Source organism: Sinohyriopsis cumingii, chromosome 14 (assembly GCF_028554795.1).
Source record: "Sinohyriopsis cumingii isolate HCF-2022 chromosome 14, ASM2855479v2, whole genome shotgun sequence".
Taxonomy (NCBI): domain Eukaryota; kingdom Metazoa; phylum Mollusca; class Bivalvia; order Unionida; family Unionidae; genus Sinohyriopsis; species Sinohyriopsis cumingii.
The window spans coordinates 33,049,637-33,065,832 of NC_142974.1; the positions used below are offsets into that span (position 1 = coordinate 33,049,637).

The window sequence follows — 16,196 nt, forward strand, 5'->3', positions numbered from 1 at the left end:
TATTTTATTTTTTTTTAAAAAAATTTTTAAAAAAAAAATCCCATGTTAAATTCCCCTTGTACGTATATGTTCCCACGATTTATTCCCATGTTAAATTCCCCTTGTACGTATATGTTCCCAGGATTTTTCTCCATGTTAAATTTCCATTGTACGTATATGTTCCCAAGGGGTCTGTAATGCTAATTCCCATTGTACGTATAGTATCCCCATTCACTACTTTCATCATTAAACATTGTATCTCTATCGCCATCAAAAGTATTCTTAATAAAGCCGAAATCCAACCCGTTTTTACAGGCAGATGTTAAGGCTGATGCATTTTAATATATAGAATAAGTGTACTGAGGAAGAAAAACTAGGAAAAGAAGAAAAAGACAACAGAACTATATATGAAAATACAGGTCTGAAGAAAATACATTAGAGCAAATAAACGTTCTAAATAGAAAATAGTAGTTTAAAAAGTATTATTGCCGCTACGCAATAAAGATGGTAATGCCACGATGGCGATATAATTTTATCTCACTAATATATTTCAATATCTCAAGATATATATATATATATATATATATATATATATATATATATATATATATATATATATATATATATATATATATATATACATATCTGAATACATATCTGATGAATAGTTCAATGATTCAATTTCAGTATCTGACATATTTCAGTATTGCAACGTTTAAACGTAATATTACCTCAGATGCAAAAGACCCATCGTTTTCTAAGTAAATTCTCGAACAAAGTAGATTTACATTTTTTCCGTACGTTTTTGTGCTGTTTTGACACTAGTTTTCGACATTTTGCACAGTGCATACACAAACAATACAAACCTGTTCCTTTTATGGCAAAATCCATAATTCAGGACGCTCCACTAGTTCTCAGTAAATGTTTGCTCGATAACTGATTTGTCGCACAGGTATCTTTGAGAAGATTATAACGGTGTACTTTGATTTCTAGGTTGACATGGATCGAGCAATATTGACAGCAAATGTCTTACACAGCAAGATAAATTCTTACGAAAACGTTTGATTATATTTGGTTATGAATGAAATCCGTTATAAAGGTGAAATAAATGTATATGTTTCTTCATACTATTTTGTAACGGCACCAGTTTGGTCTTAAAAGTGTAGTAACTAAAACACAGACAGGAATGCCAAAAGTGACTGAAACTACATTAGTCGAAAGATACCGAAAATCAGCAAGTGCATTATGGCTTGACAACACTAAACAAGCACATAATCCTAAACCAACATAATGCAGTACAGACGTGCAGGCCTGTAATAATTGCTTGTAGTATAGCTTAGTACTAGTCAGTCGAACTGAAAGGACATGCTTCTCCAACGGTCCTCAGATTAGAATGCCCTAAAAATGGTTATATTACGCGGGTAACATATTTCCATGTTAAAATAAAGCATATCTTTATACAGCAATTTGAAAAAATTATTTGGTTGACTTTCTGAGTATAGCTTTTTCATACAGTTATTCAGTTGTTATATATATATATATATATATATATATATATATATATATATATATATATATATATATATATATATATATATATATATATATATATATATCTCAAGTTGATAAAGTTATTTTATTGCCTTTTTGTTTACATCAATTTTGCTACAGTTATTTAGTTTGTTTTCTGTGCAAGTTTATAAGCAGCACATACAATTGATCGTTGTAGTCAGTTCTCTTTTATTTCAATGGAAAACTGAAATATCTAGCTTTTAGACAAGAGCAGACCTAATTTAATATTATCCAGTTAAAGCAAAATTGTCGATGGAAAAGACAACTGGGCTATGCAAGATGGTAATACCCTGTAATTAAAGTATTCCTTTGCTCTGGCCATCATTCCTTTATTCTGGAACATGTCCCTCCTTTGCAAACTTCATCAGTCGTTTTGCCTCCATCGGTGAAAATCCAAACTCATCTTTCAGAAGATTCTCATTCAAATCAACTAGCATCGCACCGTCCACCAACTCTTCTGCAAAACGTGCTACATATCTTCCAAGGCGAAGTTTGTCTGCCATCCATCTCCCTAATTCACCCACTTTAAGTTTCCCGACATTGACAGTTTTCGTATCATCTATGTCTTCTATACGTTGGAGATTAGATGGTTGAGACTTAAACCGTCCCCCCCTTAACCTTATATTCTTCACCCAATGTCACAGGCGTTTTTGGATATGTCGATGGATGTACTTCCGCTCTGCTTATTTTCATATTTTCGTAAGTCTCAATTGAAGTGGAAAGTGATTTGTTTATATACGGCTCTGACTGTGAATATGCGGGTTGTCGTTTACGTGTTGAAGGAAGGAAACACTGAACTACTTCATTCGGCACTACTTCCGCAGGTTTTTGTCCTGTTAAGAGTGGCTCAGATGCGCGCCTATCTAATGTTGGTTTAGGGCTTATTATTGGGGGTTTATCACTTGAATTGGCATATTTTGGTGAGACCAAGCCTTTCTGAAAACGGTCTGTAAGCTCACACATCAATTTCTTTTGTAAAGGAAGCGATTTGCTATGATTCTTATCATGCGTGGACATTTGTTTGTAGTTTGGCTTTGTGTCAGTTGTCTTGCAATTTGTGTTTCCAGCGGGAGCCATAACAAGAGGTTCGTAGCGACCAACATCATAAGAGCATCCTGTCTTCCACTGAGTTGTATTATGCGTGGACTTTTGTTTATCAGTTGTCTTAACTGTTGTGTTTCCCACAGAAGAAGTAACAAGAGGTTCATAAAGGCCATCGTCAACGTTTGCGGTCTTCAATTGAGACGATGTGTCCACTTCAACGAGTTCTCTAATATTGGTATACATTTGCGGATATAAATTTTCATACATAAGGGCATTGTCCACCCTTTCACTACAAACTAACCTGGACAGGCTATTCGGCTTGTATCTAGCGATTTCTGAAGAAAAAAAAATAATATATATATATATATATATATATATATATATATATGTGGTGGGGTGGGGGTGGGGGTGCATGTGTGAAAATCGAACTTGTCATTTGTCCAAAATCAAGTTAATGATGCACCTGGCCAATGAAATTGATTTTATAGATAACATAATACAAGACTAATTTTCTCTATTCAGATTTGTATTATTTGTAGATATATTTAATTTAGACTGAGTTGTAGATACAGTCTTGATTCTGACCATATAAAATTCCAGAAAGGAAATTTCCCATTAAGTTGACAGACTATTTACAGATAACGGTAATTGCGACCTAATCAAGTAGAGTGGTGTTATTATCCTCTTTGCATTCAGACTATCCATTCTAGCCTTAACAGCGGAACTAGAATCAGTCTTCTTGTTTTATCAGATTTTTAATTTGGGTGGATTTATTTATTTAAATTATATTTCACTCACATTGCAAGGTGCTAATTAATATTCTTGGACTAAAACATTAATTTGCAATTAAATCGAACTCAGAAAAGGACATTTTGGATTCTATAAGTGTGATGCATAAAAAAACTGAAACACATCACCAAATTCCAAACCATTGACACATTACTACATTCTAGACTTCAGGCACATTAACACATCAACATCATAATTTATTAGGAATACCACTGAAATTGAACTTGAACTCTGTACATTTGAACTTGTGATATACATTTATGGCCTATTTGGGTTGGGATTTAATTCACAATACTGTAAATTCTTTTTGAATTGTCACTTTGTATTCTTCGAAAATAAATTATTTGTTGAATTTTACAAAACTTGTTGCTTTACGCTCATTTATGTTATATATATATATATATATATATATATATATATATATATATATATATATATATATATATATATATATATATATATATATATATATATATATATGGATATAGACGATACTTTGTCATAGGGCGGTAAGGATCACAAACAGGGACACACACACACATAAACACACACACAAAGGATTCACTTTTACTATCAAATTCAAGATAATGGTTTCTCAATACATATTATTGGACTTCTGTTTTACACCATGAACTCGACTGAAAAATGTTGTCTTGTCTTGTTTTCAGTCAGGTGGACCCCATTACATGTGCTTAATTTTTTTTAACGAAATCAGAGCAATATCTCGTTGTCTTAAAATATAATATCTCTCTCTCTCTCTCTTTCTATCTCTCTCTATGTGTGTGTATATATATATATATATATATATATGTGTGTGTGTGTGTGTGTGTGTGTGTGTGTGTGTGTGTGTGTGCAGTGTATATTGAATGTAATTCTTTGTTAATTTTAATTTTTTAAATCCATTACATGTTATTGTAATGCAGCATTGTTTACTGTCCTTGACCTTGTCCAAAATTGAGTTCATTTCTGTTTGACCTGAATAACTTTTTTTAAAAAAGTTTTTTTATTATTTCATTGATGCAAGCAACTAAAAATAGCTTTATTATCCTGTATGGGTATGAGTTCATTGAGCAATTTATTATTCAGGTAAACTTATCGATTTGGGTCAGGGTTTTGGGTATTCCAAAATGAATTCTAGAGGTTATTATGTTTTTGTTTTAAAACAAGGCTCATTAAATTATGCTAGGAATGTATGCTCCATTAGGTATTGGTTGTTTTCAGAAAATGCTAATTTGTATCCCGAGGTAAAACAGACAAATATATTATATCGCGACGGTCATAATTTTGCCAGTTGAGCTTTAAATACTTGACAAATTATTGAATTCAAGTGATTATTTTTTCTGGAAATACAAAAGTCCTTGGACAAAATTCTTGGATAAAGACATTCATTAGAAATTATACTGAATTCAGAACTGGAATAATCTGTTCTGTGATTGAACAAGAGACTGTTGGCACATCAGCACTTCGTAGGATATGAAATACGTCATCGCTTTCAATTCCGGATTTCATTGGGAGTATAATTCAGTTTCATTGAGGACTTTTTATAACTAGGACTTCTATATGAAAATGTCTGGAATTAATTTGCAAAATGGTAAGTTTTGTTTCTCATTTTTCACTTTGTTATCTAGGGAAATAAATCATATTTGTTAAATTTTATAAAACTTGTTGTCATCACTCTTTTTTGCTACCTATATTTAGAGCACAGACTCGTAACTATATACATATATATATATATATATATATATATATATATATATATATATATATATATATATATATATATATATATATATATATATATATATATGTATATATGTGTGTGTGTGTGTGTGTGTGTCTGTGTCTGTGTTGATCACAACGCATAAAATTGTTCTAATTAAACCGATTGCTTTTTACTTCTATACGCCGTATTCTCCATTCCAAGTAGAATAGATTGTGTTTGCGAATCTATGTTCACTTGTTTCCTTCAGATTATACTGCCTTTTCTGTCATAGGCATGATCTGAGTCCATGTCTTGAACATTTATATTCTAACATGAAGTAAAACCCGTGTTTAGTTCATAAAACAGGATACTGTTCTAAACAACGTACGTACCTTTATTTCCAAGAAAGGTATCAAAGTTCAGTTGTTTGGCTTTCCCGTCTAATATCCTCAAGAATGCTTCCCAGTCAGAGTTGCCCTTGACCTTCACACCAACAACTTTGGAGAACTTCATGGCAGACAGATACAGTGGAATTTGGACGATTTGAAGATCAAGATCGCCTTTTGAGAAGAAAATACATTGCTGAATTAGTAAGCCTACATTCAAATAAGTTATAAAAATTTTTTAAATAGATGAACAAAAGGATGTCTGATAATTTTCGTCCACTACCTACATAAAATAGTGCTTTAGCAAGATGTGTCCACTGAATACTAGCATTGTTTCAAATGTCGAAGACTGTCATCTGTCATTAATGAGCACGAGCTGACGGCTAGAATACACATCCCCACTCATCAAGAGGACAGTTCCCTAACGATATTGTTTTCATGGATGACAATTTACGAAACAAAACGTTTTAAAACGTTTTATGGTGATCACATTTGACCGTAGTGTTCCCTAGAACGGTTGTACTGGCCGTATCTAGCTGTATAATTCCGTTGTCCATAAAAATGTGGCATACTATTATAAAACTAAATGCCTGTAATTGAACTGAGCCCAGATCCCATTAAATTCATCAAAAAGAGTTCTTCTACATCTTTCAAAGTCCAAAGACCAAAATAATATGTTTAAAAAGCAGAATGACCATTCCTTATAGCAAAAATCTACAATCATCTTTGAATTATGTAATGTGTTGAAAAATTACCCTTACAGTCTATATTCATAAAAATTAACACTCGTAAATATACATATATATAACACGTTATGTGATATATAAATTCATTTAAACATGGTAATGAATAGCCATTGTACAAAGAAGGTTTTAACTGAAATTGAAAGCTATTTGTTTCATCAATTTCAAATTCGTCCAGTTGGAAGGCCCAACCAAACATAATGAATGAGCATCAATGCATATTTTCCATTGCCTTTTTAAACTAAGTAATTATAACAAACGTTGCTGATATTTCTACATGCTAAATGAGACAACGATTCATTTGGGCATCCCCTTGTAGTTCCGAAGAAAATAATTATTTTCTTTTATTCATCCTGGCAATTTCCTAATCAGTTTGGACGTTTTCGTTAGAATTCGACAGAACATAGCAAAGATATCACTTCCGCTCAATAATCCAGTAAGCAGCAGGGAAGATGAACAGACCATTGTTTCCAGACAAAATAAACGCTCCTACGGGAACTTTCTCCGTAGAAGGCCCAGAAAGCAAAATAAAGCCTTCTACGATAACTAATTTTCATGCATTTCAGACCCGATGCATCAGGTGGTCATGCCGGGTGTGTCAATGAATATAGCATCCGAGACAGGAAATAAACTAGGCGGGATAAATTTTTGTATTGTTCGGGCTACATTGGTCCATTTTACGTTACATTAAAATAATATACTTGAAAATAATATGGGTCGGAAAATTAGTACAGTTGGAGAGCCGCATTCTGCTAGAATAGTGCGAGAACAATTAGCTGCAGTAAGGAAACTTATTCCAGCAAAAGAATTATTCAAAAAAAAAGTTCGCGAGCACGAAGATGCGGAGCAGGGATTTACCGAATTATCGTCGAAATTGTTAAAGCCAGTTACCGAATCAACTGAGCGAGTCTTATTTGGTGACGTAAAAGATCCGGATATCAAGAAACGCGGAATTTTCCCTGTGTTGAGAGACATTGAGGAACACACTCGATTAGTGCCAGATCGGCTGGAACAAATTCAACAAACACAAGCACAAGCACAAACACAAGCACAAGCACAAGCACAAGCGCGGCGGGAGAAGTTTCAAGAAGAATTACGGCAAGCAAGGGCGCAAAAACAAGCACAAGAGCAACAAGAACAATTGCGGCAAGAAGAAGAAGAAAAAGAAGAAGAAGAAGAAGGCCAAAAGAAAAGTCCTCGCGAGAAATTAATGGAAAACTTTACCGATAGCGGTTGGAACTTATTGATAACACAATTTGGAGAATTTGATAAAATTAGAAAATCTGGCGATGATGATATTTATGCATTTGCTACATTCGCGGAAGATTCTTTCAACAATAAGCAAGTTTATTTGACGCGGGACGGATTAGAAAAAAAAAATAAACGAGATCTTTGGTATAATACGCTATTTCGAGCTAGATTTAATTTAGCCCAGGCGAAGAGTGCCGACCCGCTTTATATCCGATTCTTGAAAATTGCAAATGACAGATACTTGTATAATAGGAGAAAACCCCTGGTAAGAAGAAAATCTAAATCCTCGGAGGAGCCACAACCTTGGGAATTAGGGGCAATACCAAAAACAAAATCCATCGATACATCTCCGGTATTTTCTCCTGCGAAAATAAAATTGGAAGAAACTAAATCCACGCCAGAGAAGGCTGCATATAAAAGACCCGATTTCAAACCAGAATTGTACTTTACCGATGATGCTCTCAGAATGTTCGATGACAAGGATAAATTAATTGAAATTGTTAGATTTGGTTTTGATGAAAGGGAAAAATATTTAAAACCAAGATTTCGAGATACAATGACAAAAATAAAATGGGCTCCGGCGGTATTTTTTGCTTCAAAAAGAAAAATTGCTGATATCAGCGATTCCGATTTTAAAAATTTCATGAAAGAAATAAAAATGACGGAGAGAATAGAGCGTTATCCTGAATATGTCCCCGAAGACGATGACGAACCAAAAACAGGAAGCGGATATACTATTTGTCCTGACAGCGTTGTCAACGACGTATCTCGCCTCGAGGTATTAATCGGAGGAAAGCGAGCCGGAAACAATTCTTCTGAAATAATCAACGAGGCTTCAGATATTTGTCAGCGATTATTTCGCGGCGGTGTTATCAATTCCTACATTTATAAAGAGCTCGTTGACGAACTCATCGATTAAAACAATCACATTTAGATAACATGATAGTTCACAAGCATCAGCGCAGACCTAGACAGGTACGCGTGGCTAATTCTCGATTGCCCGTATATAAATATATTCACGGCAATGGATTAGGTGACATTGTTAAAAGTTTCGTCACAAGAGTAGTCCCTAAAATCGGACCCACAGCTAAGCAAATTGCATCAAAAGCAATAGGAAAGATCGGCGAGACTGTTATTTCTGGTGTTGGTAATTTGGCCAGTAAAGGCTTTGATGTTGTCAAAAGCAAAATATCAAATTTAATGCGTAAAAAAAATCAGCCTGTCAAATTACCTAGCACCAGCGAAATGCCCGCTGATGTCAGTAAAGCTATAAACGACGCAGCAAATAAAAAAATAAATGACCTAGCAAAGGAAGTTGCGAATACAAGTTTTATATCGGGTAGCGGTCTTCGTTTTAGACGTCAATTTTAATAATAAATGTTCGCACAAGTGTCAAATGAGGTATTCGACATGGACGAGCCTGTAGGCAAGGACACCTCCGTGCGTGATTTCCAGTATTTCTCATACGACGCGGTTGAACCAAACACACCCAATCGCTTGGAAATTCAGGTTCATGATACGACAAGATATTTTCTTCCATCTGAGGCATATATCGAAGTTGTCGGGGAAGTTGTTAAAGCGGATAATACCGCCTATGCAGCAGATTTTAGAGTCGGATTTGTTAACAACGGCATTATGGCATTATTCAAGAGTGCCACTTACATGATCGACGGAAGAGAAATTGAATCGATTACCAATGATGTTGATTTGGCAACGACGATAATAGGTCTAGCTAGATACTCGGATGATTTTACTAGATCAGCTGGCCCTAGCATGATGTTTGCCAAGGATAATTCTAATCGTCCCGAAAGTAGGCCGTTCAATATTAGACAACCCAACGATCGCGCCGCTCCTCCTGGAGCCGCTGGTATCGAAGATATGATCATTAAACCTTATCCTGATTATAATCTCGGATTTGCCACGCGAAAGTCTATGCTAACACCAGATCGCAGAAGATTCTCTTGTGCTATTCCGCTATCCCATATATTCGGATTTTGCAGACATTTCAGGAAAATTATCTACGGAGCAAAACATACCGTTACGTTTGTCAGAAAGGGAAATAGCAACGATGCTATCTGGCGAGAAGGTGCTGTCGATTACGCTACTGGCGTGATAGGTCCCAATGATGCCGCGAATAATAACGGTATAGTAAGATTAACTAAATTTACATTGTGGATGCCAGCGATAACTCCATCAATAATCGAGGAAGAAAAATTATTATTGTTCATGAACCAGGGTGGTAAATCTGTTATGTCTTGGCTGACAACAACAACAGATTCCACAAATACCGATATTAATGGTGATTTTACCTGGCGCATTGCATCGCAGCAGGGTACCTCTGCACCTAGGCATATCTTTATCGCTTTTTTGCGTACCGAAAGATATCATCAGTTATACAGTCACATGATATTTGATAGTATCCAAGCAACAAATGTGTCGTTGAGAGTAAATGGCCAACAAGAACCATCGGAGGAAATATCAATTAATTTTGAAAATCATTCTACGGCTCGCGCGTATCATTGCTTGTTGTGTTTTATGGGTCGCGATCAAAATATCGATACCGGATTGCAAATATCACAGCTGGATTTTAATACACTTTATCCTATCTATTACTTTTCCCTGGAACATCTTGATTTGGTAAAACAGTCCGTCGTTGATATCCATTTCAAAGCCAGAATTAACACGGGAGGTAATTTATATAAAGCAATTGCGGTAATTCTCAGCGATAGAACAATGATCCTGGAAGGCATCAGCGGCAGAATGAGAGTCATCGACGCGCCTGTCGAGAAAATGTAACAAAAATCTAGATTTTCTAAATTTAGATTAAAACGATATTAATATGCCATACGAACACGTCAGCGTAACTCTGACTCAGGGTCAGATGAAAAAACTCCAATCAGCGATAGCAAAGCGATGCGGTGTGAAATTAACTCTGAAAAATGATCAAATTCAGGGCGGGCCTAACAAACTATCGCTAACTAAGAATCAACATGGACGTTTTGCCAAAGCCAAATCAGCAAATTCCGGAGTTCATGTGAATCTTAGTATAGGTGCCATCAGAGACATGGTCAAAACAGGTGGATTTTTCCCTCTACTAGCTGCTATTCCCGGATTATTAGCCGCAATTGCTCCGTCGATAGCAACCGGTCTAGCATCAAGCGCGGCTGGATACGCAGGTAAAAAACTACTAGAAAAAATAGGAGGGCGATACGGTAAAAAAAAGGGAAGCGGCCTTTATCTAAGACGCCCCTCATACGGATCCGGCCTAAGATTAGCACGCTCTATTCAAATTTAGATTTATTCAGCGAAGCAAAAAATAAAAAAATTAAATTTTTCAGAGGTGTATTTATGCGGGATCAACTAGCAGAAAAACCAAATTCCACCGAGACAGGAATAATAAATCTCGATTCAAATACTGGCCCTGGTACACATTGGGTCGCCTACGCGATTAATCCTCGCGAAGTCGTTTATTTTGACTCGTACGGACTAGCTCCGCCAAAAGAATTTATCAATTACGTGTCAAAGCTAAATATTCCGATTTGGTATTCAACACTTCCAACGCAGACGTTAATGGATCCACCGATATGCGGTCCTGAATCAATTAACGTCCTCGATGCGATTTCAAAATCATCTGGTCCGTATCATAGAATTGTATTTGAATATGCCGTAGATAAGTATCATGGTTGATATTTACGGAAGATTCCTCTACAGGAAGAAGGAAGTAGCCGACGTCGATCTATCAAAGTTCGCCACAAGGGATGATATTAATAATCTTCTGTCGTTGTCAGAAGTAGATCCTGGCGAAGTTGCCATTTTTCAAAGCAAGGAAGGAAGATTACAAACAAGTAACGTCAAAATAACCGATATAATCGGGCGGGACGAATATAACGATCGCATTGATCAATTTACTCGCCTATCAGAATCGGTATCAAAATCCATCGCTGATATCTCCGATTTTGTAGCGAAGTTACCCCTGAAGGCCGATATCGCAGATGTGGAACGAAGAGATAGCGAATTATCAGCAACGTTGCTTCTGAAGGCCGATAAAGCATTACACGACGATCTTCAGGACAGAGTGACAAAAAGACTTAACAGGCTAAACAACGATCTTAAAAAACTCGACGATGCCTTAGCTAAATTTAGTAAAAAAATTGACGAGGACATAAAAACATCCGGCGATAATTCTTCTGCCGCACACGAGCTAGCAAAGAAAAAAGTCGATCAAGCATCGCACGATGATCTTAGCGATAAGGTAGGAAAAATCAACAATGACATCACTAACGTTTTTGCCGATATTACCGAGATAAAAACCGTAATGAGTCAGAAAAGCGATAAAACATCACACGACGATCTTAGCGAGAAAACAAAAAAAAATCAACGAGGATATTACTAAAATTAACGAGGAAATTAACGTGATACGCCAAATCACAAGTGAAAAGACCGATAAAACATCACACGACGATCTCAGAGAAAATGTGAGAAAAATTAACGAGGATATTGCTAAAATTAACGAGGAAATTTCCACGACGCGTGATTTGGCGCGTCAAAAGATTGATGTATCGTCGTACAACGAAGAGATTCGAAATTTGAACGCGAAACTTCTCTTCACAGTTGCAAAAATTAACGATATTAGCACAAAAATATCGTCAGCGAATCTTGAAAAATTAGCGCGTATTATTGTGCCAGCGGAGGTAGAAACAAAAAAAATTGATTGTTGTATGCCATTTGTGGTAAAAACGTACAGAAATAGGTGGTACCCCGATGATAACACATTTAGCTTTACCTCGTCGATTATTGGTGCCTATCGAATACATGTTATCTCCGAGACGAAATTCAGTGTAAAAACTAGTACTCGTTACTCCTATGAATATCATCCTGGATTTTTGATTATTCTGATGTTCGAAGAATACACGGAAACATTTACACTAGAACCACCAGATAGAACCTCCACAAGACCAGTTGAATATATTGTAATTATCGAATATTTATCCGGAACACCCGCAATTGGTTAGATAGATTAACTAATAAATGACCGCATCGGACTACCGATACAATCAAGCGCGTTCATGGCAGGATTCGCTAAAAAAGCTCCTCGACGAGTATCAGATAAAAATAAAGAAATATCAGCGCAGATTAGTTGCCATCTATGTTGCCGTGTATGCGGTAAGCGCAATAGTCGCCGGTGCGGGAATAATCTTATCCGCGGTAACAACAATCGCGCCGATCGTAGCAACGATAATAATCTCGTCGACAACGACAATCGCGGGTATTCTCAACATTATCGCAAAAAAAATATCCTCATGCACGAGTGAAAAATTATACCTGTACACGAGCAAACTATCCCAGGTCAACGAGGCGTATTCGAAATTATCATCGCTGCTTTCCGAGAGTCTCAACGACGGAGTTATATCTGATCTCGAATTTTCCGTGATAGTAAATATCTATTCTGAGATTGAACAAATGAATATCAATAATGTCCGAACTAGCTCAAATCGCGACAAACACAACACCGCCGATAACAACGCTGATATCGGCAAGCTCAACCAGGCCAGAATTTAGTATCGATTTTCCAATTCCAATTAGCGTCAAGGAAATTGCGCTGTCACAGTTACGCGTCTATAATAGCTGGCCCAATATTAGATCAAAATCATTCGGTAGATTATTATCGAATAATTCGCTTGTTTTTGCTAATAAAAACCGTCCCGATGGAACTCCCGATTGGATCGTCGTTGGTATACCAACAGGCAGCTACGAGCAAATCGATAAGGAACTCACCGGTAGAATATCGAATATAACCGGCGATGCTACGCCAGGAATAAAAATATTAGCACACGAACCAACAATGTCGTCGATGATCGAAGTAAAATCTCCGTATATCGTTGATATTTATCAGTCGTCGATTAGGACAGTGCTAGGTTGGCCCGAAATCGCACCTCTGGCAAAACCAGAAAAATCTGATTTTATTATTCCAGGTTGGCACGAAGAAGCTCCTCCAGAGCTACCGGAACCAAAGAAATCTGATTTTACCACCGATGAAGGATGGTACGGAACTATCAGACACAAGCCTCTAATCAGCAGTGCCATCAATCTCATGAACAGCTACAAATTTGACTTAACGATGTTCGCTTTTATTTTTAGGGACGAAAGAATTCTCTCGTGGTTGCCTCTTCCCAAAATTCCCCCTGGTGTGGAAATCTTCGACGCTACCAACATTAACAGAATAATATTCCCCATAGATGGTATCTTGATAAGAAAAACCATCGACGAATTTAATCAAGAACATAAATTACAATTAAATTTATTGCGAGGATCCTTTCATGAATGTATCTTAAATAAATCAGGCTCATGCAGCGAAATTATCGAACGCGTGAAGATTTTAAATCAACTTGCGAGTGATATTGAATATTATCACGGTATGTTCATTCGGGCGATAATTGATGATATATCAATTGCCGATTATGTTCTTCCTATTAGCAGCTTCAAGTTGATCAGAAATTCAGGAGAAAAACAAAAATTCATGACAGTATTCAGATTAACCGAGGAAACATTACCAAATTTCAAATTTCCTGATTATGACGTTGATGAAATGAGAAAATCCGTCGTTGATACCATCGATGATTTATTTCCGAAATTACATGCCGCGCGGACTAAAAAAATACAATCAGAATCAATTCTTAAACACAATAATGATCCAGCCGGGCAGGGGCGGCATATCTCGCCGGGTATCGTTAATATAACGGAGGTTATCGCGATTTATCTTCACGCGGATGTCGTTGAAGGTAGCTACAACGCAGATGCGTCTACGTCAGAACAGGCACAGCAGGGATTTATCTTATTTTCGTTTTCACCTAGCGCATCTCCTGGTTTTTTAATAATAAAAGAGCCAGTAAATCCGTTTTATCTGCGATGTCACAATCGATTATTGTCGAAGATCAATTTCAAACTGACGGATCAGAATGGAAATTTACTTGATATACGCGAAGAAACGCTGAGTATTAATTTACTTGTGAGATCGTGAAAAAATCGAAGATTTTTAAATCTGTCCGCCAGAAAAAAATAGCAAAAAAATAAATAAAAATCAGGGAAATTTTCAAAATTAGTAAAATTTCTTAATTTTGATGGGGTAAAATACCCGTCAAATTAAGTAATTTATATAATTTCGTAAATTTGTTGGGGTAAATACCCGTCAAATTGAGTAATTTATATAACTTCGTAAATTTGTTGGGGTAAGTGGTAGTCAGAAACAAGAAAATTGCACAATTTCAGTTAAATAAATAAAAAAAATAATAAAAATCAGGAAAATTTGTTTTTTTTTTGTGGCAAGAATGAAAATCTTCGATTCAATTTTTACTCTCATCGACCAGCTTTTTTAGCTGCCTAACACGTGAGCTAGTAATTTTTCTTGACTCGTACTTGTCTGATAAACTCGATCTCACTTTTTCTACCAGCATCGATAATTTAACAAAATCCTCGATTTGATCATCGCTGACAGATGCAAGCGATTGATACATCGCAATTTGGATTTTCTTTATAAACTTATATTCGGATGGTAGCGTATATCTGTATTCGAGTTTTCCCTGGACAATCGTTTCAAATTCGGACCGGATTTTATCTGCGTCCAAATCCGAAGATAAATTTATTTTTTTATTTTTCAAATCCTCGATGGCTTCGATGATGTTATTTATATTCTCCTCATTCATTTATATTATACTTTGTAATCTTCAATTAATTTTAGAAAATCCTGAGATTTTTAATCGGATATTATCGGAATATAGTAAAATTCGAACCATACACCAAATCGGTAGGAAAATGTCGCGTTTATTATTTTTTCTGTCGCACGTTGCACCGATGCTGGATTAATATCAAAATATTTTGCAGCGGCATTCATCGACGTGAATACAATTTCTTCACTTGTTTCTCGATTTATCGATTTGACTGCCTTAGATGGTCGCCGTACGCCACCGGTATTACCAAATTTGGAATTTTCACTCGGAGTTACCGCCCGAAGATTGGATATCTTGTTGTTAAGTTCATCTCCGTCGATGTAGTCGATAACAAGACCGACTTTTATTGGTCCGTGAAAACACTCGTGTACGAACTTATGACAAAAATAACTTGCGCATCTTCGATTTTTGTTTTTGTTAATGGTAAAAATAAGATAACCTGAATTACAAACCTTACCGACCCGATTCTTCGTTTTAATATTCCTAACGATACCATCGGACGACGACTCGTATTCCGTGATCGTAGGATGAGATTTGAACTCGTGTGTCATTGTTGATTCAGGAATCGTTGATTTCGGGTTCATATAAGATATTCCTTTTGTCTTAATCGTTATTTGCTTTGAATCGATTAATATAATCTTCTTCGCATGTTATAACGGACGAGGATTTTTTTTCGTAATATCGCCTTAGTTCCCGATAATTCTTTCCTCCACACGCAAGACACAATCGAGTTTTCCCTCGCGTGCCAACTTTACAAACTAGGCATCGTTGTGGTCCTTTACTACCACGCCTAATCGCATGTATATGAGCGCCGCAATAATCACCTCTGCAAGATTTGTCACAAAAATTTGTTCAACCGATTAATAGCCATTTGCAATGCATATTATTTAAACATTTGTCTAAAATATAATCAATGGATGCATTTGATCTTGATGAGGCAGAATATATAATTCCTGAGGTTGACCGAGCCAAGAAAGAATTCTTCGACGATGGAGCAGTTCACACT

At 36.1% G+C, this 16,196-nt stretch overlaps 1 protein-coding gene across 2 annotated transcripts in view; it reads right to left on the bottom strand.

The window, feature by feature from the left end:
* Nucleotides 1-1,702: 1,702 nt before the first annotated feature.
* LOC149783537 (uncharacterized) overlaps nt 1,703-16,196 on the bottom strand; it is a 40,960-nt gene continuing 26,466 nt past the window's right edge. For both annotated transcript variants that reach the window (XM_089933131.1, XM_089933132.1), the window contains 2 exons: nt 5,479-5,646; nt 1,703-2,930 (listed from right to left, as the gene is read on the bottom strand). In XM_089933131.1, coding sequence (XP_089789257.1) covers nt 2,149-2,930; nt 5,479-5,646 — 950 coding nt within the window. In that variant the 3' untranslated portion in view covers nt 1,703-2,148. The remainder of the gene's footprint in view (nt 2,931-5,478; nt 5,647-16,196) is intronic.